At 46.9% G+C, this 27,170-nt stretch overlaps 2 protein-coding genes across 2 annotated transcripts in view; one reads left to right on the top strand and one right to left on the bottom strand.

Annotated features, from left to right (window-relative positions):
• KCNIP2 (potassium voltage-gated channel interacting protein 2) lies at nt 1–26,328 on the bottom strand (the record flags this gene model as incomplete). The annotated part of the gene is made up of 7 exons (XM_040436386.1): nt 1–1,041; nt 3,228–3,290; nt 4,303–4,407; nt 9,465–9,572; nt 11,845–11,915; nt 15,902–15,971; nt 26,185–26,328. Coding segments are annotated over 7 exons (609 nt in total), but the record flags the coding sequence as incomplete, so codon positions are not given.
• OGA (O-GlcNAcase) overlaps nt 1–27,170 on the top strand; it is a 104,420-nt gene that overhangs the window by 27,157 nt on the left and 50,093 nt on the right. The gene's annotated exons all lie outside the window — the stretch shown is intronic.

The following is a 27,170-nucleotide window of genomic DNA, read 5'->3' as shown; positions in this document are numbered from 1 at the left end:
AGGCATAACACTAAATAAATAGTATATTACTGATATGAAAGGGGAAAAAAATCAGCTGAGCCAGAGGAACAGGGACTGACAAGGTAGCTACCTATAGGTGAGACTAGAGAGGTAGTTTCCCTCCTTCTGCAGGAGACTTGATTTGCATACTCTTTCCCAGGTAAGACTTCTTATGCTAGCTAGATCTCTGCAGGGAGGACCAATACCCTTCAAGAACAATTCCTAAAAGAGGTCGACTGGGAACTCTATGAACATTGCTGAAGCTCAGGACCTCGAAGGAATGAAGTGATTTCGTAGCTTTGGGGCTCTATAAGGCATGTCAGAAAACTGTAGGTGGATTTCCCCTTTAAGAATGGGTACCCATAGGTCGAAAAATGTCTGGTCCAGTTTAGCTGTAGGAAGCGCTAAAGGAACATTACTATAGCATACTTTCCAACGGTTCCAATTTTAGCGGCGGGGCTTCAAACTTTGGTAATTATGCTATAGAGATATGTAATGAAGCAAGTGATAATCAACTTTCATTAGTCAGTGATAAACTAAGGATGAATCGCGTCACTTGGCTGAAGCATCTCCTTCGAAAGACGACACACTTTAAGATGCGCTGTGATAAGTGAACATCAATGCTGTCTGGTACTACTATCATCTGAAAGAAATGCAAGAAGTTTCTAAGGTTTTCCTGGTTTTTCGGAAGTCGGCTGGAAGTTACTTCAGAGCTTTCAAGATCTCCGCAAGGGTCCGCGCCGGAGATGACTGCTCTCATCATGAAGGTCTTAAGGTGGAAGAATCCTAGTGTTAGTAGGCAATGCTTTGGGATCTTCAAGTGAGGGATCGGCCCCCTTAAGTGTTTTAACAACAGCCAGGTCGTGATACAGAGATTAGGTTTGCATTTTCAGTTTGCGTCGGAAGTGCGCTCTCCAGTGGTTGTGCGTCCTTATTGTCTAGTTATAAGTTTGACCTTGAAAACAAAAGAAAATCTTGAAGACCATGAGTTTGTTAAATGACGTTGTCGAAGAGCTGCATCGATCTCATGATGTTTTCATCCTGCAGAGGAAAAAGCAGAAAATGTTGTTATAAAAAGAGCGATTCACCAAGATCGGTGGAGGTAATGCGTGGCCAAGACCCTATGGATAAAGACGTCCTGGCCTACCCCCTCCCCCACTACCGTACAGACCCAACTCAAGTGGACTAAGGACAAGGTATCCATACACCTTCAATGGATGCCAGCCAAGTCTCTCCTGCCTCCCCATCTATGTATATGCCTGGTTTGGCGAGTTTCTTTGTGCTTTCAATAGAGAGCGGGGAGAAAGCCGATGCCAGACACCTCTGTTGGCGGTTCATCTCCCGGGACTACAAAAGGATCGGGCGTTGTAACGCAAGGCCACCGATAACTTTCCTTCATGACATTATCTGTCAAGGGAGATTCGGGAGCTCCCCATACACAGTAGATTGACATCCGGTCTTGCCAAAAATGACGGGGACAGCTAGCAATGGAGGCCTTCACTATAGGGGACATGTGTACGGGTACTATGGACTGGTATAAACACTACTAGGGCTAGTAATATAACATGGCACATTGGTGAGAACTACAAGGGCCGGGCATTACACCATGGGCGCTGCAGTACGAGGTCTAGCACTACACTAATACATGGCTGGCATATACGTAGGAGCACTAGTAGGGTAAGCACTACATTTTGAGCACATTTGTACGGCACTATGGTATGAGAGTTGCTATGGCCGACATCACAGTATCAGCACTGATTGATGGGTGGCACATTTGTATAAGCACTGCCAGGTCTGGTGCTCTAATTTCTTCATTGAGGGTGACCTATTTGTATGGGCACTACAGTATTAGCACAGATGAGTGGCTGGCATAATTGTACTAATGCGGTTGACACTAAAGTATGAGCAGAGTAGCTGGCACGTCTCTATCGGTACTATGACCTAGCACTATAGTATGGGTGCTACTAGGACTGGCACCTCGGTATCCAGCGCCATCCTTGACAGGAAGTCAGCCACAGATTATAGAGCGCTGAAGAAGGCCCTGACAGGCCGAAACGTCCGGTCGCCATATTGATATGTACATGACTGTCCTACACGTCCTGTAATTGCACTGGATCGTAATTTTCATACGATGAAATACTATTAAAACGTAACTTTACGGCAAAGAAAAATCTGTGTGGTGCAATTTTCTACTACTTGATTACGACTAACAAGTCCTTGCTGGCACCAGCGATAACGGTGTGCGGTACCCCACATTCAACAGACTGGCACCTCGGTACTAGCACAGCATTATAAGGTTTAGCACTAAACATAGGACTGGTCCCATAGTCTGTTTCTTAAAGGGGGTGTCCAAGGATATGCAAGATATGGGATAGATTTGTGAGGGGGGGGGGGGGGGTCTGACTGTTGGGACCCGTACCAGTCATGAGAATGGGGGTCCCACTCCCCTCATATAAATGGACTGGCGGTTGAGCATACATGCTGTCTGCTATCCCATAAAGAATTATAGTATGGGCACTGATATGTGGCTGGCACATCTCTATGAGCACCAGTAGGTTGGCACTACCTTATTAGTACAGATAAGTGGCTGGCACATTTCTATGAGCACCAGTAGGTTGGCACTACCTTATTAGTACAGATAAGTGGCTGGCACATTTCTATGAGCACCAGTAGGTTGGCACTACCTGATTAGTACAGATAAGTGGCTGGCACATTTGTACAGGTAGTGTTAGCACTATATTAGGAGCACAGTTGTTGGCACGTTCTTACAGGCACCATGGTATGGGCACAGCATTGGTACATGGCTGGCACATCATCTTTAGAAGCACTGCTAGGGCTGGTCCTATAATTTCTACATTAAAGGGGTTGTCTCAGCTCAAACATTGGTGGCATATATCGTTAGGGTATGCAAAATCAGATAGGTGCGGGTGCCACAAAGTGAACAAGAGCGCACCGCACATGCACGGCCGCCCTCCATTAATTTCTACGGGAGCGCCACCGGCTCAGCTATTTCCAGCACTCCCATAGAAATTAATGGAGGGCGGCCGTGCATGCGCGTGGTGCTACGTTCTAGAGATAGTAGGGGCTCCTCCTTTTCCACTAGTTTTAATTCCTCTCCCTCCAGTCTGATGTGCACAGTTCACACTTAGGTCTGACTGGTCCATGTTATATATGTTTACTGCAAAGTCTGGGTAGATTCTTCAAGTCCTCGTATGTCATGAGCTTACCTTCTGACACGATTCAATGAATTCTTCAATGGTAACTACACCGTCCTTATTTCTATCCATTTTCTAAAAAAAAAATATATATATATACACATGAAATTATTTATCCCTCTATCCATGTCACTTTAGATCCAACATTTTACCCTGTCATTCTTAATATATCTTCATAAAGCTCCTGTTTTCTAATCCAGAGGCCAAATTCCTCTGCATAGGCATAGGGTGAAGTGATAAACCTCTGTCTGCCTAGATCTGCCACTAGAGGGAGCTCACGAGCTTAATGCATACAGTGCTATTATTGAGTTCAATGTAAACATTGTATGCAGTAATCTCCTAGGCTCCCCCTACTGGTGGAATCTATGTCTATGTGGGGGGGGATTTGGAGCTGAATTCTGAACCAGAACTGTACTCGGCTTAAAGGGGTTGTCTGCTTTGTAGATAAATTTCATTAATGCTATAAAGTAGCGTGTAATGGTATAAGAACCTGCTCAATTGCCACTGGGCTAAGGAAAGTCCATAGGCGATTCAGCAGGTTTCTGAAATTTATGTACGAAGGGGCAACCCCTTTAAGTTGCTTAATTTCTACAGTACTTATTCATTGATGGTCTATCCTCAGGATCTGCACCCCCTCTGATCAGCTTTTGAGGGCACTGCCGGCGCCCTGGCACAGCCACTTCACCGTGGATGGAACCTTGTTTTTCCCATTCCTTCCAAAGTTTAGTTTTGAAGCACCAGCAGCTGCCCGAAACTGCCGATCATGGGGGTGCAGGGTCTCAAAACCACAGGATACCGATATCTAGGTAATGGAAAACCCCTTGAAATTTATGTCTTGCATCAAAGAGCTTCCATCTGCCCCCTACAGCAGAAGAGGAGGCAGGTGACACGTGCCTTCACAATCGGAGTACACAGGGTTCCTTTTGCAGCCTGTAACCATGGAGACACATAGGGCCGCACAGGAGCTGCGTACACAAAGCTGTACATTAGTAGCTGATGAGTTGCTTCGTTTTGTGGTGGACATACTGTAGGCTGAAAACAAAAAAAGTTTCATGTGAACAAAGTTGTTGTAAGTTCAGGATTTTACCTGAAAAAAGTTTTCCACGTGTTCCCTCGGAGCCTCCTCTCGCATGTTTGGGTATGTGTACTTGCCCATCATGTCGTATATAGATTTCATGATGTCCATCATTTCCTACGGAAGCGAGAAGAAGATAAAATGTAACGGAGTTAATCTAATCGTAAAGCAAAACATATCTACAATGTAAGGGCTCGTGCAGATGAATGCAAGGGATCCGTAAACGCCCGGTCCGCGTGTGCATTCAAGTTAATGAACGATCCACCAGATACGGCCAAGGAGCAGAGGCACGGATCGGAAGCACTGTGAAGCGCTTCTGTGGGATTTTGGATCCGTGCCTCCAAGAATGGCCTATCTTTTGTTGTATTTTGCAGATTGCGGACCCATGGCGGTCCACAGCACGGGCATGGAGACCTTACATTCATTTGCATGAGCCCTTAGGGCTGTTTCACACGAGCGAGTCCATTGCGGGAATCGCGCTCCGTGTGTGAGTGCGATCCTCGGCTCCGGACTTGCAGGAGCGCGCGGCGTTATCATGATTTATAATGCTGTGCGTCTCTGCATGGCCTGGATCTACAGAATCCTACTGACAGCTTTATGTCACTATGAGGCCTCATGCACACGACCGTTGTTTTGGTCCGCATCCGAGCCGCAGTTTTTTTGCGGCTCAGTTACGGACCCATTCACTTCAATGGGGCCGCAAAAGTTGCTCCGTTCCGAGGCCCCGCAAAAAAAAAAAATATAACATGTCCTATTCTTGTCCGTTTTGCGGACAAGAATAGGCATTTCTACAAGTGGCCGCCCGTTCCGTTCCGCAAATTGCGGAAAGCACACGGGCGGCTTCCGTTTTTTTGCGGATCGCAAAAAAAACGGAACGGTCGTGTGCATGAGGCCATATTCTGTGGAAAAAAGGCCATGCGGAGACGCATAGCATTATGAATCGTGATAAGGCCGTGCGCTCCTGCAAGTCCAGAGCGGAGGATCACACTCACGGAGCGCGATTCCCGCAATGGACTCGCTCGTGTGAAACAGCCCTTATATGAACTTGACGTTTATGGGTGCGACACCCGTCATGTGACCATAAATCACTATGTAGCAGTGCAGCTATTGAACTGAAAGCCAGAAAAAATCCCGGCAAAAATGATGACTAAATCATGGCAAAAATCATGAATGTGCCCTAAAATATTCATCCCCCATTTACTGTATGTGCTTTGTCCCCCCTTCTCCTTACCGTCTATCTCTCCGTGTTTCCCCTCCCCCCCCCCCCTCGTCTCGCTGCTCCATTCAAACAAAATGTAACAAGGTGAAAAAATAATCAAATCGTTTTCTATACAAAATAAATAGAAAAATAAACTATAATATATCTCACAAACGACAGCCAGGAAAGGGCCTCATCCACACGACCGTACTTTGCATCTGTGTCTGATCCACATTTTTGCGGATCGCACACGGACCCAGTCATTTCTATGGATCTTCAAAAAAGAACAGACGTCATCCACGTGCTCTCCGCATCCGTGTCTCCGTTCCGCAAATTGTAGAACGTCCTATTCTTGTCCGTTTCGTGGACAAAAATAATCATTTCTAGTGACTGGAGCGAGAAAAATGCGGATTGCATACAGACGGCATCTGTATTTTACGGATATGTGGGTTGTGGATGAGGCCAAAAAGTTACACTGAAAAGATGTTTGGACCCGCTCCTGGATTTGGCTTATAAATACTGATGTAAAGTACTGATCAACTGACGCGGTGTGAATGTGACCTATTCGTCTAAAACGCGTGCGTGATGACCAGTGAACAAGGGGAAAAAACAGGTTTTTAAGGCCTCATGCACACGACGACAGTTGTTTTTCTCGGCCTCCGTTCCGTTTTTTTTGCGGATAGGATGGGGACCCATTCATTTCAATGGGTCAGCAAAAAAATGCTGATAGTTCATCCGTTTGTGTTCCGCGTCCGTTGTCCGTGTTTCCCTTCAGCAAAAAAAAATAGCGCATGTCCTACTTTTTTCACATTTGCGGACAAGGATAGGTATTTATTACAAGGAATTTGTGGCAGATGCACAATTTGCGGACGCAAAAAACAACTGTCGTGTGCATGAGGCCTTAGGGTTGATTTTATGCATGTTTATCATCAATTAAATGCTACATTTTCCCTGAAAAAAATTCCTAACAACAAGACCTCGGTTTATATCCAACTGAATTCCGGGGGCGCACAACATCTTACTTGAAGGTAAGAACAGCCCGATGAAGGCCCCCGGGGGCTGTTCTCGGAACTGCCTGCTCCCGCTGACCGCACTTGTTTTCAGACCGGCTCGGGACGCAGGCACAGGTAAGGACTTGCCTGTGCATCGCCGGACTTGTGAGTCAAGATGGCAGCCCGCATGTGTTCGCGGGCGAACACTGCCAACTGGCCATCACTGCCCACCACCAATCACCTATTTGAATGGGCTGCAGCCTCCTCACAGCATTCCGAGCACAGAGCTGGACATTGTATAGTGGCCATGCTTGGTACTGCAGCTCATTTACTTGAATGGGGCTGAGCGGCACATACGTCATGTGACCAACGAACGTGATGTCACTGGCTGAGGAAGGGGCTGCAACACTCTCTAGGGACTGGAGGGGGCGCTGGGAGGTGGACTCCACCCGATCACATACCGATGACTTATTCTGAGCATAACAAAAAAAAGTGGGGAAGTGTTTTTTTGGGGTTTCATTATTCTGAGCATAGGTCTTCAGTTTTCTACTCTCGGAAAACCCCTTTAATATTTAGTAAAGGGGGCAAAATTATGCACTAACTATATTTACATGAGACATACGTGAAATGTCTACAATAAAAAAGTGACATTTATGACTTTTTTGACTTTTAGGCCTCTTTCACACGGGCGTCATGTTTTTTGCCCGGATAAGATGCGGGTGCGTTGCGGGAAAATGCGTGATTTTTCCGCGCGAGTGCAAAACATTGTAATGCGTTTTGCACGCGCGTGAGAAAAATCGGCATGTTTGGTACCCAGACCCGAACTTCTTCACAGAAGTTTGGGCTTGGGATCGGTGTTGTGTAGATTGTAATATTTCCCCTTATAACATGGCTATAAGGGAAAATAATACATTCTGAATACAGAATGCAAAGTAAAATAGCGCTGGAGGGGTAAAAAAAATTTTTTCAATAATTTAACTCACCTTAATCCACTTGATCGCGCAGCCGGCATCTCTTGTGTCTTCTTCTTTGCTGTCACAGGAATAGGACCTTTGATGACGTCACTGTGCTCATCACATGGTCCAATCACATGGTTCATCACCATGGTGAGGGACCATGTGATTGGATCATGTGATGTGACGTCACCACAGGTCCTTAGCCGGCAGCTCAACATTACAGAAGAAGACAGAGATCCGCAACTACGCGATCAAGTGGACTCGGTGAGTTTTTATTTATTTATTTTTTAACCCCTCCATCACTATTTTACTTTGCATTCTGTATTCAGAATGCTATTATTTTCCCTTATAACCATATTATAAGGGAAAATAATACAGATCGGGTCCCCAGCCCGATCGTCACCTAGCAACCGTGCGTGAAAATCGCACCGCATCCGCACTTGCTTGCGGATGCTTGCGATTTTCACGAAGCCCCATTCACTTCTATGGGGCCTGCGTTGCGTGAAAATCACCGCTCATGTGCACAGCCCCATAGAAATGAATGGGTCGGGATTCAGTGCGGGTGCAATGCTTTCAACTCGGAATACTCGCCCGTGTGAAAGGGGCCTTACTATTTCGAGTCCCTTTAAGACATCTTGACATCAGAAGTAATTCGCAGAACCCGCTGCTACACTTGCTGACAACGTGTGCGGGGGGGCGGAGAGCATTGTCAGCGGTTTCTGAATAATGAAATGATGACTATGCCTTACCCTAGACACAGCATTCATTCATGATGCCCTCAGGGGCCTAAGACATCTTGGAGGAAACGTCTAATGAAAAGTTATATTGACAAGTCATTCTATTATCACAGCTCATCGCGTACGGTGGATCGCGTTTATCAGAAAGATGGAACAAGCGGGGCCCGGACAAACACTCGGAGGGGACGGGCTACGTTTTTTTACAATTACTAGTAATGGCAAATAAGTTATTTTGACTCTTGCCCTTTAAAAGTGACGCGGCAAAGGGGTTGAGTGCGTGGCTTGTTAGTCGCAATGCTGCAAAATCCCGCAGAGCGGACACGTCACATCAATCAGATGTTATAGTGGCGGTATATGGCCCCATGCGCACAGCTGTGTCCATTTGCGGTCAGCAAACCGCAGATCCTTGTGCCGCATTTCGATGACATGATCTATATTTTTGCGGAACGGACATACCTATGCGGATGATCCGTGTGTCCATTCCGCAAACAGATAGAGTACGTCCTATAGGAGTCGTGCCCTCTCTGCTGCAGCTCTCTCCCTATCACAGCCCAGGAGGCGTGTCCTTTCTGCTGCAGCTCTCTCCCTATCACAGCCCAGGAGGCGTGTCCTTTCTGCCGCAGCTCTCTCCCTATCACAGCCCAGGAGGCGTGTCCTCTCTGCTGCAGCTCTCTCCCTATCACAGCTCAGGAGGTGTGTCCTTTCTGCCGCAGCTCTCTCCCTATCACAGCTCAGAAGCTTGCCCCTTCTGCTGCAGCTCTCTCCCTATCACAGCCCAGGAGGCGTGTCCTCTCTGCTGCAGCTCTCTCCCTATCACAGCCCAGGAGGCGTGTCCTCTCTGCTGCAGCTCTCTCCCTATCACAGCTCAGGAGGTGTGTCCTTTCTGCCGCAGCTCTCTCCCTATCACAGCTCAGAAGCTTGCCCCTTCTGCTGCAGCTCTCTCCCTATCACAGCCCAGGAGGCGTGTCCTCTCTGCTGCAGCTCTCTCCTGTAACTGTCACAGCTTCTAACAGTATATATGGCTGGTGGCAGTTGAAAGATGGAGCTGAGCATGTGCGACCACCTCAGTAGGTGGATGTGCACATAACTATACAGATTAAACACCATGAGGCACCGCTGTAATGAAATAAAGGCAATGTCGCACAACTGGAGCCTTTTTGGAACAGAAACTAAATGACAAATGTGACGTCACTAGTTTTTCACACTGAATTATATAAAAATAACATTTAATGGAGGTACAACCCCTTTAAGGTTAGGTTGGAGAGATGTTAGGCTGTTACGGTAACGTTACCTCTTTAGTGATGCAGCCATCTTTATTTAAGTCGTACAGGTTAAAGGCCCAGTTGAGCTTGTCGTCTATACTCCCTCGTAGGATAATAGACAGCCCCGACACAAAGTCCTGTGAATGAAAAGGGAAATTCAGAGATTTGTACCAATTAATTATATAGGGAGTGGGCGGGGACAGGAAGAGGGAGGGGTCAGGAAGTGGGAGGGAACAGGAAGTGGGAGGGGACAGGAAGAGGGAGGTGACAGGAAGTGGGAGGGGACAGGAAGAGGGAGGGGACAGGAAGTGGGAGGGGACAGGAAGTGGGAGAGGACAGGAAAAGGGAGGGGACAAGAAGAGGGAGGGGACAGGAAGTGGGAGGGGACAGGAAGTGGCTTTTGAAAAAATGGTTGTTTCCAGTAACTGGCCAAAAATAGGGTCTGCAGTGTAAGGCCTCATGCACACGACCGTATGAGTTTTGCTGTCCGCAAATTGCGGATCTGCAAAAAAAAAAAAAACGGATGACATCCATATGCCAGCAGTTTTTTTTTTTTTTTTGCGGATCCTTTGTAACAATGCCTAAAACGGACAAGAATAGGACATGTTATTTTTTTTTTGCGGGGCTACGGAACGGACATACTGATGCAGATAGCACATGGTGTGCAGTCCGCATTTTTTGCAGACCCATTGAAATGAATGGGTCTGCATCCTATCCGCAAAAAGAACGGAACGGACACGGAAACAAAATACGTTCGTGTGCATGAGGCCTTACTTGTTTCATCTGTTGTCATTGTCAACTTGTTCTACTATTATAGATCTCCTCCTTAAAGGGGAGGTCCATAGACCAGTCACCAGACAGAGCTCTTCATTTCTGGGCATGTACCAGATGTACCCACAATACCACCGCCCGATCTTCCAAATGTGTCTAAGCAGTTGGAAGGAACCCACTCATCACCCGGGCAATAGGAAGCACTGAAATGGCTCACGTGTCCTAATTTGCGAGGTTTTTAATATTTCAGTCAGGGGTCTGTTTGGTGAGTTCAGTAGTTCTCAATTTCCCACCATATTTTCAGAGTCAAGTTCTCTGCTTGCTGTCATTCAATAGAAACCGGCATTCTTGTTGGTAAATTCGGACTATTTAAAGGGCTTTTCCGAGGCTTTAATAGTGATGATCTATCCTCAGGATAAGTGATCAGTATCTGATCGGTGGGGGTCCGACACCCGGGACCCCCGCTGATCAGCTGTTTGAGATGTCACTGGCGCTCACTGTAGCGCAGCATCCTTCTCCAGCTTTCTCTAAGCCAGTGACAACACGTTCAACGGTCACATGACCTAGGGGCAGCTCAGCCCTATAGAAGTCAATGGGGATGATCTGCGATACCAAGCATGACCACTGTACAATGTGCGGCGCTGTGCTTGGCAAGCATTGAGAAGGCTGCGACGCTCATAGGAGCTGATCGGGTGTCGGACCCCCACCGATCAGATACTGATGGCCTATCCTGAGGATAGATCATCACTATTAAAGTCTCAGAAAACCCCTTTAAAGGGACTCATCTCCAGATACATCATCATGAATCCAAGTTACACGCAACATGCGTGCTTTGTAACGGTCTTGGCCCCACTGTATAGAAAGCTGCATTTTTACTTTATGATAATTAGCCCCTGGGTGCAAAGGAGGCAGTGCTCTTGCACCCAATGCTCTGCTCCTTTCCATTGCCTGCTGTGCCCCCACCACTTTGGCAGGGCCAAGCAGTCAAGACGTACTCACGCCTAGCCCTAAAGTCTCGCAGGGAATGGTAAGGAGCGGAGCCTTGGGTGCAACCGCACCACCCTCGTTGCACCCAGGGGCTTATTGGCATAAAATAAAAATGCTGATTTCTGCAGAACAGGGAAACATAGAAATAAGACCATTACAAGATACTGACGAGCGCTCATCTCGCATGTAATTTCGATCTGATGACAAATTCTATTTATGCCCCGCCTTCAGAATGTCCAATCACATCTGGGAACGCCCACTTCTAGGCGGGGCTTTCACAATCCTTTTTTTATTTTTATTCTGGGACAGTTTACATTTCCAGGGGATAGTCCTTGACAATACGGGACTGTTGGCGACTGTGTGGTCATGATGTAAGGTCGTGGAGAGACTCGCGAAGGACACGCTCCCTAACCGTTTGTAGCCAATACCAGTTGTAATGTGAATGGCCGCTATGTGATACTACACTGGATGACTGGCTGCTTTCCACTTCCCCCAGCAAAGTAAACTTTTTGCCTGGGGTACAAGAAATGGATTCTGAAAGGGGTTGTCAGACATTTCTGATGGATCCTGTGGGTGATGGCGCTATGCTGCTACTAGCGGAGCCATATAAGAGGGTCTACAGCCCAGGTAAAGCGGGTGACAAATTCTCACCTCGAAACTGACGGATCCGTTGTGATCGATGTCAAATGCATTGAATAGAAAATGTGCGTACATGCTGGAATCTGGAAGAGAAAATGGCAGAAAGTGACGAGGGAAGACGTTGGGGGCAAAGGCGCAGAATAGGCTTCACTACTGCGCCAAATGAGATGAACATGATGACCACTTTGGGGTCATTCCCCAGTTTATGAGATATTTAGACCTACAGTGGATATAAAAAGTCTACACACCCCTGTGAAAATGTCAGGTTTTTGTGATGTAAAAAAATGAGACAAAGATAAATCATTTCAGAACTTTTTCCACCTTTAATGTGACCTATAAACTGTACAACTCAATTGAAAAACAAACTGAAATCTTTTAGGTGGAGGGAAGAAAAAATATTAAAATAAAATAATCCTTAAACGAATACTTTGTTGAAGAACCTTTTGATTTTATTCCAGCACTCAGTCTTTTTGGGTAGGAGTCTATCAGCATGGCACATTTTGACTTGGCAAGATTTGCCCACTCTTCTTTACAAAAACACTCCAAATCTGTCAGATTGCGAGGGCATCTCCTGGGCACAGCCCTCTTCAGATCACCCCACAGATTTTCTATCGGATTCAGGTCTGGGCTCTGGCTGGGCCATTCCAAGACTTTAATCTTCTTCTGGTGAAGCCATTCCTTTGTTGATTTGGATGTATGCTTTGGGTTGTTGTCATGCTGAAAGGTGAAGTTCCTCTTCATGTTCAGCTTTCTAGCAGAAGCCGGAAGGTTTTGTGCCAATATTGACTGGTATTTGGAACTGTTCATAATTCCCTCTAGCTTAACTAAGGCCCCAGTTCCATCTGAAGAAGAACAGCCCCTTGGCATGATGCTGCCACCACCATGCTTCACTGTGGGTATGGTGTTCTTTTGGTGATGTGCAGTGTTGTTTTTGGGCCAAACATATCTTTTGGAATTATGGCCAAAAAGTTCAGCCTTGGTTTCATCAGACCAGAACACCTTTTCCCACATGCTTTTGGGAGACTTCAGATGTGTTTTTGCAAAATGTAGCCTGGCTTGGATGTTTTTCTTGGTAAGAAAAGGCTTTCGTCTTGCCTCTCTACCCCATAGCCCAGACATATGAAGAATACGGGAGATTGTTGTCACATGTACCACACAGCCAGTACTTGCCAGATATTCCTGCAGCTCCTTTAATGTTGCTGTAGGCCTCTTGGTCGCCTCCCAGACCAGTTTTCTTCTCGTCTTTTCATCAGTTTTGGAGGGACGTCCAGCTCTTGGTAATGTCACTGTTGTGCCATATTTTCCCCACTTGATGATGACTTCACTGTGTTCCATGGTAGATCTAATGCCTTGGAAATTCTTTTGTACCCTTCTCCTGACTGATACCTTCTGTGATATCCCTCTGATGCTTTGGAAGCTCTCTGTGGACCATGGCTTCTGCTGTGGGATGTGACTAAGAAAACTTCAGGAAAGACCAACTAGAGCAGCTGAACTTTATTTGGGGTTAATCAGAGGAACTTTACATGATGGCCGGTGTATGCTGACTCCTATTTACCATGATTGTGAATGTGATTGCTTAATTCTGAACACAGCTACATCCCCAGTTATAAGAGGGTGTGCACACTTATGCAACCGCATTATTTTAGTTTTGTTTTTTTTCTTCCCTCCACCTAAAAGATTTCAGTTGTTTCTCAATTGAGTTGTACAGTTTATAGGTCACATTAAAGGTGGAAAATGTTCTGAAATGATTTATCTTTGTCTCATTGTTTTACATCACAGAAACCTGACATTTTAACAGGGGTGTGTAGACTTTTTATATCCACTGTATGTGCACGCCCCTCAACTATCCATTTTACCTTGAAAGCACCCCAGGACTGTTTTCCAAAAATTCTAACATGGTAATAACGGAATTATCAAACAGAAACCTTTAGAGGCATTCCGTTTTGATCCGTCATAATAGAAGTCTACGGGCAGCGTAACGGATCCACCTGGTTTCCATTATTTCTAGGACGGAATAAAACGTCCTGTCGACAGGACTTTATTTTCCATCCTGCATCAGTTCTGCTTGCCCACAGACCTTTATTATGATGGATCACAATGGAATGCCTCTAAAGGTTTCCATTTTGAATTCCGTCTTACTAATTTCGTTATTTTCCTTTATTACCATGTTATAACGGAATCCGTAACGCTGATGTGGAGCCGCCCTTACACAGAATACCAGGCTTCCATGAATTCTTGGTTTGGAAACTGATGGCATTCAGAAAGACAGTGTAATGACAGAAGGTCACAGTAGGGGGAGCCCTAGTGACATACAGAGAAGCAGCTGCTGGCGTAGTCCACAGAGGTTGTAAATCAAGCCCCATCATCATCATCATAATCAAGTTCTGCATCTTTCTAACAAATTGTGCGACTACTCGCCATTTTCAAGACCCCTGCTTGCTGTGAATGGAATCATTTTGCATGCTGAAATCATCTGGAAATGAAAAGTATCCAACAAACAGGGGAGATTTGCTAAGCTAAGGGCACTTTCACACTGGCGTTATTCTTTTCCGGCACCGAGTTCCGTCCTAGGGGGCTCAATATCGGGAAAAAACTGATACGTTTTATCCTAATGCATTCTGAATGGAGAGCAATCCGTTCAGTTCAGTCCCTCTTACGTTTTTTTGGACGGAGAAAATACCGCAGCATGCTGCAGTTTTCTCTCCGGCCAAAAATACGGATCACCTGCCAATTAATTTACATTGAAATGTATTAGTGCAGGATCCGGCATTAAATGTTTCACCAAAACGGATCCGGCATTCCGGTCTGCACATACGCAAGACCTTTAAAAATGCAAAAAAATAATTAAGCCGTTTTTTCCGGATGACAACGGAGAGACGGATCCCATATTTCAATGCCATCAGTTTGCGTCCGGATTGCCGGATCCGGCAGGCAGTTCCGCCGACGGAACTGCCTGCCGGAATCCTCTGCCGCAAGTGTGAAAGTACCCTTATGTGTCAGAATTTAAAAAAAAAAAAAAAAAAACTAACACACGTTTATTTGGGATTTAGGAACTTTTTGTGTCTTGCTGAATAAGGGGGCGTGGCCTCCCTGCAAAAGGTCGTGGTTTCAGAAAAAAAAGAGCGCGGCTTAAGACGTGCCAATGTGCAGCAAAATGTTAGTGCAATTTTCTGGCACAAGTAACCCAATAGATGGAGTGGAATTAGATAAATGTATCTATAAAGAGGCATTAATGGAGTTTTCCGGGAGCAGAATATTGATGTCCTATCCTTACAATAGGTCACCAGTATCTCTGCTGTGGGGGTCCGACACCTGGCACCCCCGCTGATCAGCTGCGTCAATCTGGTGAGCGGCCTCATGCTAGGCCCGTGACGTCACGTTCGTTGGTCACGTGGCCTAGGCGAGGCTCAGCCCCATTCAAGGCAATGGGGCTGAGCTGCAATACCAAACACAGCCACTATACAATGTACGGCGCTGTGCTTGGTAAGCTGTGAGAAGGCTGCAGCACTCATGGGAGCGTCATGGCCTCTTCACACGGCTGATCGGTGGGGGTGCTGCGAGTCAGGCAACCCCCAGTCAGATGTTGATGACCGAATCGACTTTGGATGCTTCATCTGAATTCAATTGGCATAAAACCTCATTTGAACACTGTACGGCGTGAGCGCTCCATACAGTATTAGAATGTATTGGCTCCGATGAGCCGAAGAGACTTCGGGTAATAGCGTCAGAAATAAATTTCTACTGTAAAAAAAACCTTGGTACTGGACCCGAGTTCGGTAAAAGGTTTTTTACAGTAAAAATTAATTTACGAAGTTATTACCCGAAGTCTCGTGAGACTTCGCGAAGTAATAACCTCGGCTCATCGGAGCCAATACATTCTAATACTGTACGCAGAGCACGCTCCGTACAGTATTCAAACGAAGTTTATGCGAATTGACTTCAGATGAAGCATCCGAAGTCGATTCGCTCATCCCTAATGGCCTATCTGGAGTGTAAGCCCTCAATATATGGCGCTCCTGGAAAACCCCTTTAAATTTACCATCCGGCATCAATGAATTATAAATCTCACCTCCTTGTGGGAAAAACTGGGAGTAAATCTGCTTGAAACTATCTTCATTGACGATGCCGGTCGGACATTCCTGTTAAAAGGGAATCAGAGATAAGTGCACACCCAGAGCTGTCATCTCGCCCGCTTTTCCCAGGATGCGCTGGTGTGTGAACACCCCCCCCCCCCCCCCGGGTGTTTAAGCCTCATATTGCAATGTCCGTAAATGCTGCTGTGATCAGACACCTCTGGTTAACCCCTGCTGGGGAGGACTCCTCCAGATGGAGAAAATCTCAGGACACTGCGCCTCTGCTCTCCCTATAATCCGGAATCGCTCCAGAGCGGGCGCTTCTGTGATATTATTTCATCCTTCTGCTTAAAGGGGCTTTCCTGTTCTGAGACAGTGATTGCCCATCAATATCTGATCATTGAGGGGTTCTGACACCCCACACCTCTGCCGATCAGCTGTTTCCATAGCTGTCGGTGCCAGACACCATACAATGGACGGAACGAGAAGCAGAAGGCTCCGTGCAGAGGCCACGCCGGGGACTGCAGCCGTTCAGTGGGAGCAGAGCTGCAGTACAGCAGTGCTGGAAAGTACACTGTGGACCGAGCCTCTATCCAATGTATATATATATAGACATCTAGATCCTGGTGCCTGTATTATGGGGCACTTTTACTAAGGGACTTGCGACTATTTTGCGCCTTTTCTACCCGGCCATGCGACAATATTTTGGCCGTGCCCACTACATGAGCAGAATGGAGGCTGAGTGTGGATGTGTCAGGGGACGTCCCGGGGCCAGGGCTCCAGCCCCCGGAAACGTACTAACATAACAGAAAAAGGTTTTACACCAGACGCAAGGACTGCCACAGATACGTCTGGATTATGACGAGGCGCACACCTGATCATAAATTAGACAAATCTGACGGCACTGCAAGAGGGAACCGAAGAACGGCGTGGAAAGCGGGGCTTAGGGAATGTGCCCCAATATCTAAGGACCGGAAAACACCTTAGTCTACCCTAAAATGGCTACTGAAAATCATTATCTATATGTCTTGTGAGACAGTGACAGAGAGAGACCACGAGGCTGGGAGATATTCTGACCGTGCTGCAGCCTGGGGATTGGTGGACTATTGGGCTGAGAAAGTCGCACCTGAAACAGTGTGTGAACTGTGATGTATAATGTAGGTGAGTCAGAGAAACACGTCTTATGTCTTAGTTAGTGCCCAGACGGGCAGGCTTTTATTTTGTACTGTTTATGTTTGTGCTTTTGCCACAATAAAGCACAGTTTGAACATAAAAATCCGTTGTCTGTGCAGATATCTGTGAGCGTGACCCCAGTGAAAGAGAGCTACCCCTCACATTTAGTGGAGGATGCGGGCAACGTCCGTGCTGAAAGGACAACGCAGAAAGTAAGAGGCAAAGTGGTTGCTAGGGGGAACGACATCACAGCAAAGGGCAGCCTCCGTGTTGTTCTGGACATTATTTTTTTTTTGCTGGGTTGCAAAGGAAATTGCTGTGTGGAGCTTAAAGGGCCAGAAGCCCAGTACGAGAGACTGACCGGTGGAAATGGCTGCAAAATGGTATAGCCCGTGGGAGAAATCCTGCGAGTTAGTGATCGGGGGAATCCCGCTGGGGGTCATTCTAGACTCTCGCCAGCAAGTGTCTCGGGTCCTGCCTGAAATTCTGGTCTTTGTAACAAGGAGGCCAGAGACAAAAACTATGGTGTCACTGACCTTTGTGACGGATTATGGCTCCGTACAGTGGGAGCTCTTGAAATACGAGACCCTGAGGGTAGAGTTCATACTGGGCAAGGATTTTCCGTTCTTTTGGCAGATATGGATCGGGTAAGAGTGCTTCAAGTTCTGCGGTTGGAGTTCCGTAGACAAAGATATGTGCCGTTGCCAAGGGCAACCAACGGGTATAAAAGGAGGTGGAGAATGGGTTGGCTCTCAAGAGTTCCTATATTTCCTGCAAATGTGCACAGAGTCCTAAAGGGTGCGGCTGGAGTGACCGTCCGGGAAGGCCAGGGCGTTTCCAGTAGCAACGGTTGCATGACGGAGTCTGCAGGTGATTGTGGTACCAGGAACCAGGGGCAAAGTCCGGAAGAAGGATGATGATCTCGGTAGAGATGTCCCTGGAATGTCCTCGTCTCCCTAAGTCTGCAAGGGGGAAGGTTACTGTGTTGCCTAAATTGCCTGTAACAAAATCTAGGTTTGGGATGGCAAAACTCAGAGATCCTATGCTAGCCCGGGTAAGAGGTAGCACGGTAGTGAAACCTGAGACTGATAAAGCGATGTCCTGAACGCGCACACCGCCGCGCATGCGCCATGATGACTTCTTCCTGGCCAGAATAGTACAGAGCCGTGAACGCGCACGCCGGCTCTACTATACAGGCCGGGAATAAGTCACCAAGGGCCATGCGCGTTCAGTACATCGCGTGGCCCGGCCGGGAGAAAATCTTCAGTCTTTTGCGCAAGCGCGGCCCGGCCAGTAGAAGACGTCAATCATGCCCAGCCGAATCCAGGAAGTGAACGTCGCGCTGGACGAAGGTAAGTATGAAAACTGATGATGGGAATACCCCTTTAAGGCCGATGTGTTGGTGGACGTGAAGTCCCCAGGTGCTGCAGAGACCAAAGTTAAGACAAAGGGAGCGGCAGCTGAAGTGGAAAAAGCCACTAAAGAAGCAGAGGTCTCTGAGACTGCCACCAAATCTGGGGAAACCACTGCTGGAAAGAAGGAAGAAGTGAACCAGATGCACGTGAAAGAAGCGAGCAGGGGCAGGCATGAAGGAGCTCCGCAAAGGAGAAAGTGTCTGGACATGACCATGACTGGGAACAGTTCAGTCAAGAGCTGCAGCAGTCCAAGAAAGGATATAAAAGGACATAAGAGTGCCAGAGAATCTAAAAAGAGAGAGAGATCAAAGAGTGCGAGAGCGCATCATCATCACCTGGGAAAGAGTAGAAAAAGAGTATCTGGCCATGAGTCGGGCACAAGAGGCCTTTAGGCAGTTTCTATTGGGCAAGACGTCAGTTTTGGTGATAAACTACGCTCTGCTGGCGTGGGGCTGGCAGAACAAAGGGAATGTTATAGACCTGGTGGATGCCCTCTCACCAGCCTCCCGTGGTTATGCATGTGTTCACCCTCACGGGCTTGAACAAAGGGAGAGGGGGGTATGTGAGACAGTGACAGATCTCACACAGGTTAAGCCCCTTTCACACGGGCGCGATGCGGGAGGTGAACGCATTGCTCACGCACTGAATCCAGACCCATTCATTTCTATGGGGCTGTGCACATGAGCGGTGATTTTCACGCATCACTTGTGCGTTGCGTGAAAATCGCAGCATGCTCTGTATTGTGCGTTTATCACGCAACGCAGGCCCCATAGAAGTGAATGGGGCTGCGTGAAAATCGCAAGCATCCGCAAGCAAGTGCGGATTCGGTGCGATTTTCACGCACGGTTGCTAGGAGACGATCGGGATGGGGACCTGATCATTATTATTTTCCCCTATAACATGGTTATAAGGGAAAATAATAGCATTCTTAATACAGAATGCTTAGTACAATAGGGATGGAGGGGTTAAAAAAAATAACAAATAATTAAACTCACCTTAATCCACTTGCTCGCGCAGCCCGGCTTCTCTTCTGTCTTCTTTTTTGCTGTGTGCAGGAAAAGGACCTGTGGTGACGTCACTCCGGTCATCACATGGTCCGTCACATGATATTTTACCATGGTAACAGATCATGTGATGACCGGAGTGACGTCACCACAGGTCCTTTTCCTGCACACAGCAAAAAAGAAGACAGAAGAGATGCCGGGCTGTGCGAGCAAGTGGATTAAGGTGAGTTTAATTATTTTTTTAACCCCTCCAGCGCTATTGTACTATGCATTATGTATTAAGAATGTATTATTTTCCCTTATAACCATGTTATAAGGGAAAATAATACAATCTACCCAGCACCTAACCCAAGCCCGAACTTCTGTGAAGAAGTTCGGGTTTGGGTACCAAACATGCCGATTTTTCTCACACGAGTGCAAAACGCATTACAATGTTTTGCACTCGCGCGGAAAAATCGTGTATGTTCCCGCAACGCACCCGCACCTTTTCCCGCAACGCCCGTGTGAAAGAGGCCTTAGAGGCAAGGAAGGGGTGGATAGTGCAGCCCACACCCCTATTCCACCACAGGTGAGACCAGCTGGAGGTACTCAGGCTGGCATAAAGCACCTCCCAGGGTGTCAGTAAGGGGGGAGTGTGCAAACAGAGGCCTGGTGAGGCTCGGTGAGTGTGGTCTCAGCTGGGCAAGGCTGAGAGACCACGAGGCTGCAGCCTGGGGATTGGTGGACTATTGGGCTGAGAAAGCCGCACCTGAAACAGTGTGTGAACTGTGATGTATACTGTAGGTGAGTCAGAGAGACACGTCTTATGTGTTAGTACAGACAGATGTGGACTGTAGATACAGATGATTTGTAGATGGGCAGAAGTACTTGAGCACACCCTGTATTTCACCACTAGGGGGCCCTGTCTGGTCCGCAGAGTATCTTCTGCATCTATCCCATTAGTAGATTAGGTGATTAAGTATTAACACGTGCGGTGGTTTCGGCAGCGGACACTGGAGCCTCCAGCTTTCCAAGATCATAGACTGAAAAGCGAAAAAATCAGAGCTCGACCCTGCGCTGACCGCATCTATATAATGAGGAGCGTGCAAGCGCCGCCATCTATAATTCACAGGAAGAGCGTTCTGTGCCCCCGGCCGCCATCTCTGACGTGTCCCAGGCAGAACCTGAGAGGTTTGTATAATGTCACCACAAACTAGATCGCACCTGAATCTACATCTCTGGGAAGGTATCACACATGGTGGGCTTAGATACACAGACTCAGCATCCAGTATCACATATAACAGGCTTAGATACACAGACTCAGCATCCAGTATCACATATAACAGGCTTAGATACATAGACTCAGCATCCAGCATGGCTTAGATACACAGACTCAGCATCCAGCATGGCTTAGATACACAGACTCAGCATCCAGCATGGCTTAGATACATAGACTCAGCATCCAGCATGGCTTAGATACACAGACTCAGCATCCAGCATGGCTTAGATACATAGACTCAGCATCCAGCATGGCTTAGATACATAGACTCAGCATCCAGCATGGCTTAGATACATAGACTCAGCATCCAGCATGGCTTAGATACATAGACTCAGCATCCAGCATGGCTTAGATACATAGACTCAGCATCCAGCATGGCTTAGATACATAGACTCAGCATCCAGTATCACATATAACAGGCTTAGATACACATACTCAGCATCCAGTATCACATATAACAGGCTTAGATACACAGACTCAGCATCCAGCATGGCTTAGATACACAGACTCAGCATCCAGCATGGCTTAGATACACAGACTCAGCATCCAGCATGGCTTAGATACACAGACTCAGCATCCAGCATGGCTTAGATACACAGACTCAGCATCCAGCATGGCTTAGATACACAGACTCAGCATCCAGCATGGCTTAGATACATAGACTCAGCATCCAGCATGGGTTAGATACACAGACTCAGCATCCAGCATGGCTTAGATACATAGACTCAGCATCCAGTATCACTAGAGATGAGAGAAGGACTTATAAATTCGATTCGGCTGCTTCGCTGAATTTTACAAAAAAATTATTTGTGCAGTAAGTAGCGGGTGCTATGACCGGGAGCTGCGATTGCGGCGCCCCCCCCCCCCCCCCCCCCCTTCATTGTACCCCTCATAGGCCGCATCGAAGAAATTCGGCTTCGCAGCAAATCAAATTTTCACTGATTCGCTCAACACTAATGATCACATATAACAGGCTTAGATACACAGGCTCAGCATCCAGTATCGGATATAACAGGCTTAGATACACAGACTTAGCAGACAGTATCACACATGATAGGCTCAGTTACATCAGCTCAGCAGATATTATCAAACATGAGTGGCTTAGATACACAAGCTTTGCAGACAGTATCACAGGTGATAGCTCAGCAGACAGTATCACACATGATTAGCTTAGGTACACTGTTTAGCAGCATAGTATCTCACATGATACACCAGCCTAACAGTACAGTATCAGACATGAGATACACAGCAGCTGCACAATATCACACATGGAAGGCTTAGATATGCAGTCAGTCAGACAGTATCACACAACTGGCTTAGATACACTGGCCCAGCAGACAGTATCACACATGGTAGGCTTAGATATACAGCTCATCAGACAGTATCACACATGACTGGATTAGATACACTGTCTTAGAAGACATTATTGAGGTTTAGATACATACTCAGCAGGCTTACATACATCGTACAGCATGACAGTATCGCACATAGATTAGATACAGAGGCTGAGTAGACTGTATCACATATAATAGATTAGATACAGAAGCTCAGTAGACAGTATCACACAGATAGGGTTAGATACAGAAGCTCAGTAGATAGTATTTTATTTACAATTGGCCACTAGGACCATCAGTGTCCCTGGATTGACACGTGTTAGTGATTCTAAAAAATAGCTTTTATTTCTTGTCCATAAAATGACTTACTTAGAACTCAATATTAACCCTAGAATTAAAATTATCAGCATAGCCTGCCTGCCTATTAGTGATTGTCACAAATGTTGTCTGTGATTATCGAGTTCGTCCACTAGATGGCGCTGTGCAACTGCAATAGCTTATTTAATACGTCCTTTATTATACAGGCATTTCTCTACTTGTATATTGCGTGCAGAATTATTAGGCAAATGAGTATTTTGACCACATCATCCTCTTTATGCATGTTGTCTTACTCCAAGCTGAATAGGCTCGAAAGCCTACTACCAATTAAGCATATTAGGTGATGTGCATCTCTGTAATGAGAAGGGGTGTGGTCTAATGACATCAACACCCTATATCAGGTGTGCATAATTATTAGGCAACTTCCTTTCCTTTGGCAAAATGGGTCAAAAGAAGGACTTGACAGGCTCAGAAAAGTCAAAAATAGTGAGATATCTTGCAGAGGGATGCAGCACTCTTAAAATTGCAAAGCTTCTGAAGCGTGATCATCGAACAATCAAGCGTTTCATTCAAAATAGTCAACAGGGTCGCAAGAAGCGTGTGGAAAAACCAAGGCGCAAAATAACTGCCCATGAACTGAGAAAAGTCAAGCGTGCAGCTGCCAAGATGCCACTTGCCACCAGTTTGGCCATATTTCAGAGCTGCAACATCACTGGAGTGCCCAAAAGCACAAGGTGTGCAATACTCAGAGACATGGCCAAGGTAAGAAAGGCTGAAAGACGACCACCACTGAACAAGACACACAAGCTGAAACGTCAAGACTGGGCCAAGAAATATCTCAAGACTGATTTTTCTAAGGTTTTATGGACTGATGAAATGAGAGTGAGTCTTGATGGGCCAGATGGATGGGCCCGTGGCTGGATTGGTAAAGGGCAGAAAGCTCCAGTCCGACTCAGACGCCAGCAAGGTGGAGGTGGAGTACTGGTTTGGGCTGGTATCATCAAAGATGAGCTTGTGGGGCCTTTTCGGGTTGAGGATGGAGTCAAGCTCAACTCCCAGTCCTACTGCCAGTTTCTGGAAGACACCTTCTTCAAGCAGTGGTACAGGAAGAAGTCTGCATCCTTCAAGAAAAACATGATTTTCATGCAGGACAATGCTCCATCACACGCGTCCAAGTACTCCACAGCGTGGCTGGCAAGAAAGGGTATAAAAGAAGAAAATCTAATGACATGGCCTCCTTGTTCACCTGATCTGAACCCCATTGAGAACCTGTGGTCCATCATCAAATGTGAGATTTACAAGGAGGGAAAACAGTACACCTCTCTGAACAGTGTCTGAGAGGCTGTGGTTGCTGCTGCACGCAATGTTGATGGTGAACAGATCAAAACACTGACAGAATCCATGGATGGCAGGCTTTTGAGTGTCCTTGCAAAGAAAGGTGGCTATATTGGTCACTGATTTGTTTTTGTTTTGTTTTTGAATGTCAGAAATGTATATTTGTGAATGTTGAGATGTTATATTGGTTTCACTGGTAAAAATAAATAATTGAAATGGGTATATATTTGTTTTTTGTTAAGTTGCCTAATAATTATGCACAGTAATGGTCACCTGCACACACAGATATCCCCCTAAAATAGCTAAAACTAAAAACAAACTAAAAACTACTTCAAAAATATTCAGCTTTGATATTAATGAGTTTTTTGGGTTCATTGAGAACATGGTTGTTGTTCAATAATAAAATTAATCCTCAAAAATACAACTTGCCTAATAATTCTGCACTCCCTGTATATTGCCCGCTGTTATTCCCACAGCGTGTAGGCTCCTGTCAGGGCCGTTTCTAGGGGCGGGCGGGACGGGCGTCCGCCCGGGGCGCTGTCAGAAGGGGGGCGCCAGCAGGGGTGCCCTCTTGTCGTTTCTCTGCCGTGCGCCCTGGCTCCCTCCCTCTGACATCTCGCCTGACCTGTGCCCGAGTGCCGACTAGTCCTCTCACTCTTCAGACAGTGCGGGCGGCACTTACTGACGTCACGCGCCTGCTCCTCCCACTAGGCGGCGCAGGCGCGTGACGTACACTGAGTGAGTGAGCGCCGCACTGCCTGCCTGTTACCGCCCGCCCTGAGCCCCTGAGCAGTGCTGATGCCTGCTGTGAGGCGAGTGATGGTCTGGGGGGGCATTAATTACAATGGGGGGCATTAATTACAATGGGGGCGGGCATTAATTACAATGGGGGGGCATTAATTACAATGGGGGGGGCCACTGTGGGAGACATGAAAATGGGGGCCACTGTCACTGTGGGAGACATTAAGTTTAATAAGGATCACTCTGGACTTTATTTAGAATGGAGGCTGCTGTGGGTGTCATTACTCATTATAACTGTATAATGTCTGATAGGCCTAGTCTTGAGCTGAGTTATATTACCCTGCCCATGCCCTGTATAATAATGTACCCATCCCTGATACCCCTTAGTTATATTACCCCGCTGGGGTAATATAACTAAGGGGTATCAGGGTACATTATTATACAGGGCAGGGTAATATAACTCAGGACTAGGCCTATCAGACATTATACAGTTATAATGACACCCACAGCAGCCTCCCTTCTAAATAATGTCCATAGTGATCCTTATTAAAAATAATGTCCCCCACAGGCAGGCAGTGCGGGCGGCGGCGCTCACTCACTGTACCTCACGCGGCGCGTGACGTACAGTAGTGAGGTGAGCACCGCCGCGCCCGCCCGCACTGCCTCCCTGTTACTGCTCGCCTGGTAAGAAAGAAGCCTGCTGTGAGTGAGAGCCTGAGTCTGTGGGACAGTGGGTCGCTGGGTGCGTCACTTTGACCGTCCGTGCAATGTGGTTCCACATTTTTTACAATGGGGAGACACTTATTTCATCGAGCAGTTTTGAGGGGGGGGGGGAGTTTTTTTGACACTCGCCCTGAGAGAAATTTTACCTAGAAACTGCACTGGCTCCTGTGCCACCTTACTGGACTAGGCTCTTTTATTGGTGTCTCACTCAGACATAAATACAGGCCAGGCTATCACTGGCTAAAACGCTAACTTCACTAGCTGCCCCCCGACATGTTTCGCCATCCAGGCGTCTTCAGGGGTTTGGGCAGACTCTGCCCAAACCCCTGAAGACGCCTGGATGGCGAAACATGTCGGGGGGCAGCTAGTGAAGTTAGCGTTTTAGCCAGTGATAGCCTGGCCTGTATTTATGTCTGAGTGAGACACCAATAAAAGAGCCTAGTCCAGTAAGGTGGCACAGGAGCCTACACGCTGTGGGAATAACAGCGGGCAATATACAAGTAGAGAAATGCCTGTATAATAAAGGACGTATTAAATAAGCTATTGCAGTTGCACAGCGCCATCTAGTGGACGAACTCGATAATCACAGACAACATTTGTGACAATCACTAATAGGCAGGCAGGCTATGCTGATAATTTTAATTCTAGGGTTAATATTGAGTTCTAAGTAAGTCATTTTATGGACAAGAAATAAAAGCTATTTTTTAGAATCACTAACACGTGTCAATCCAGGGACACTGATGGTCCTAGTGGCCAATTGTAAATAAAATAAGATTAAAGTCCCAACACGTGCTAGGGGGATATGTGTAAATCAATTCAGTAGACAGTATCACACAGATAGGGTTAGATACAGAGGCTCAGTAGACAGTATCACATATAATAGATTAGATACAGAAGCTCAGTAGACAGTATCACACACGATAGGCTTAGATACATCATCCGGGCAGCAGATTGTTGACCCCGCTGTCACATACTCACATTTTTAAAGCCTCTGTAGAGAACCTGAAGTTCTTTTTTGGTAAATTTGGTTTGTTCTTGCAGTTGCTCCAGTCCCTCTGGACGATGGCAGACGGTGGACAGCTCAAAGTCATCCTCTACACTGTCTGCAAGAGCACGGAGAAGAAGGAGAGGTCAGAGAAGAGGACAGTGAGGGGCGGCTTACATTCTGTACCAATAAAGGACCCCCCGCCGCTGGCTTCCCGCAAATTTAACCCGACTTCACCACAGTCCTGAGCGGCAGGTAGAATACAGTATACACTCCCTGCTGCGGCACGCCATCACATTGCAGTCCTCGCCCAGGAGCGCCCATTAGAGACACTTTTCCAAGAACCCCCCCCCCCCCCCCTCAGACATGAGCGACTCGATTGAGTTCATCACCGCTGGCCTGTGCCTCCGCTCAGAGTAGCAGTGCAAGCGAAGAAGTGCTGATTGGACTATGGGAACAGCGACTGCGCATGCACCGCAACCCAGAAGTGTTGAGGTGCATGCGCAGTTGCTGCTCCTGAAGCTGAATCGGCTCTTCTGCGCTTGCAACGCTACTCAGCGCAGAGGTGCAGGCCAAAGATGTCCGGCCCTGTCAATCAGACAGCATAGCTGAAGAACTCTGGCTAAGGCTACATGCACACGACAGTTTTTCTTTGCGTCCATTCCGTTTTTTTGGGCTGATCGGATGGTTACCCATGCATTTCTATGGAGCCGTCAAAATTGCGGTGTTGTCAACCATTTCTTTTCCGCGTCCGCTGTCCGTCTTTCCCGTCCGCAAAAAAAGGATTGCATGTCCTATTCTTGTCCGCAATAAACATTTTGCGGACCCATTGAAGTCAATGGGTCCGCAAAGAATGCGGATGACCAACGGAAGCCATCCGTATGTCATCCGCATCCGGTCTTTTTTTGCGGATGGTTGCTGGGAAACCTGTATATACCTGTATCCTGGGTGGGGATATTTAAATTTCAAGAATTACAGC

This window comes from Bufo bufo, chromosome 6 (assembly GCF_905171765.1).
Source record: "Bufo bufo chromosome 6, aBufBuf1.1, whole genome shotgun sequence".
NCBI lineage: Eukaryota > Metazoa > Chordata > Amphibia > Anura > Bufonidae > Bufo > Bufo bufo.
Note: the sequence above shows the minus strand (reverse complement) of the source record. Positions and strands in the feature narration are given on the sequence as shown.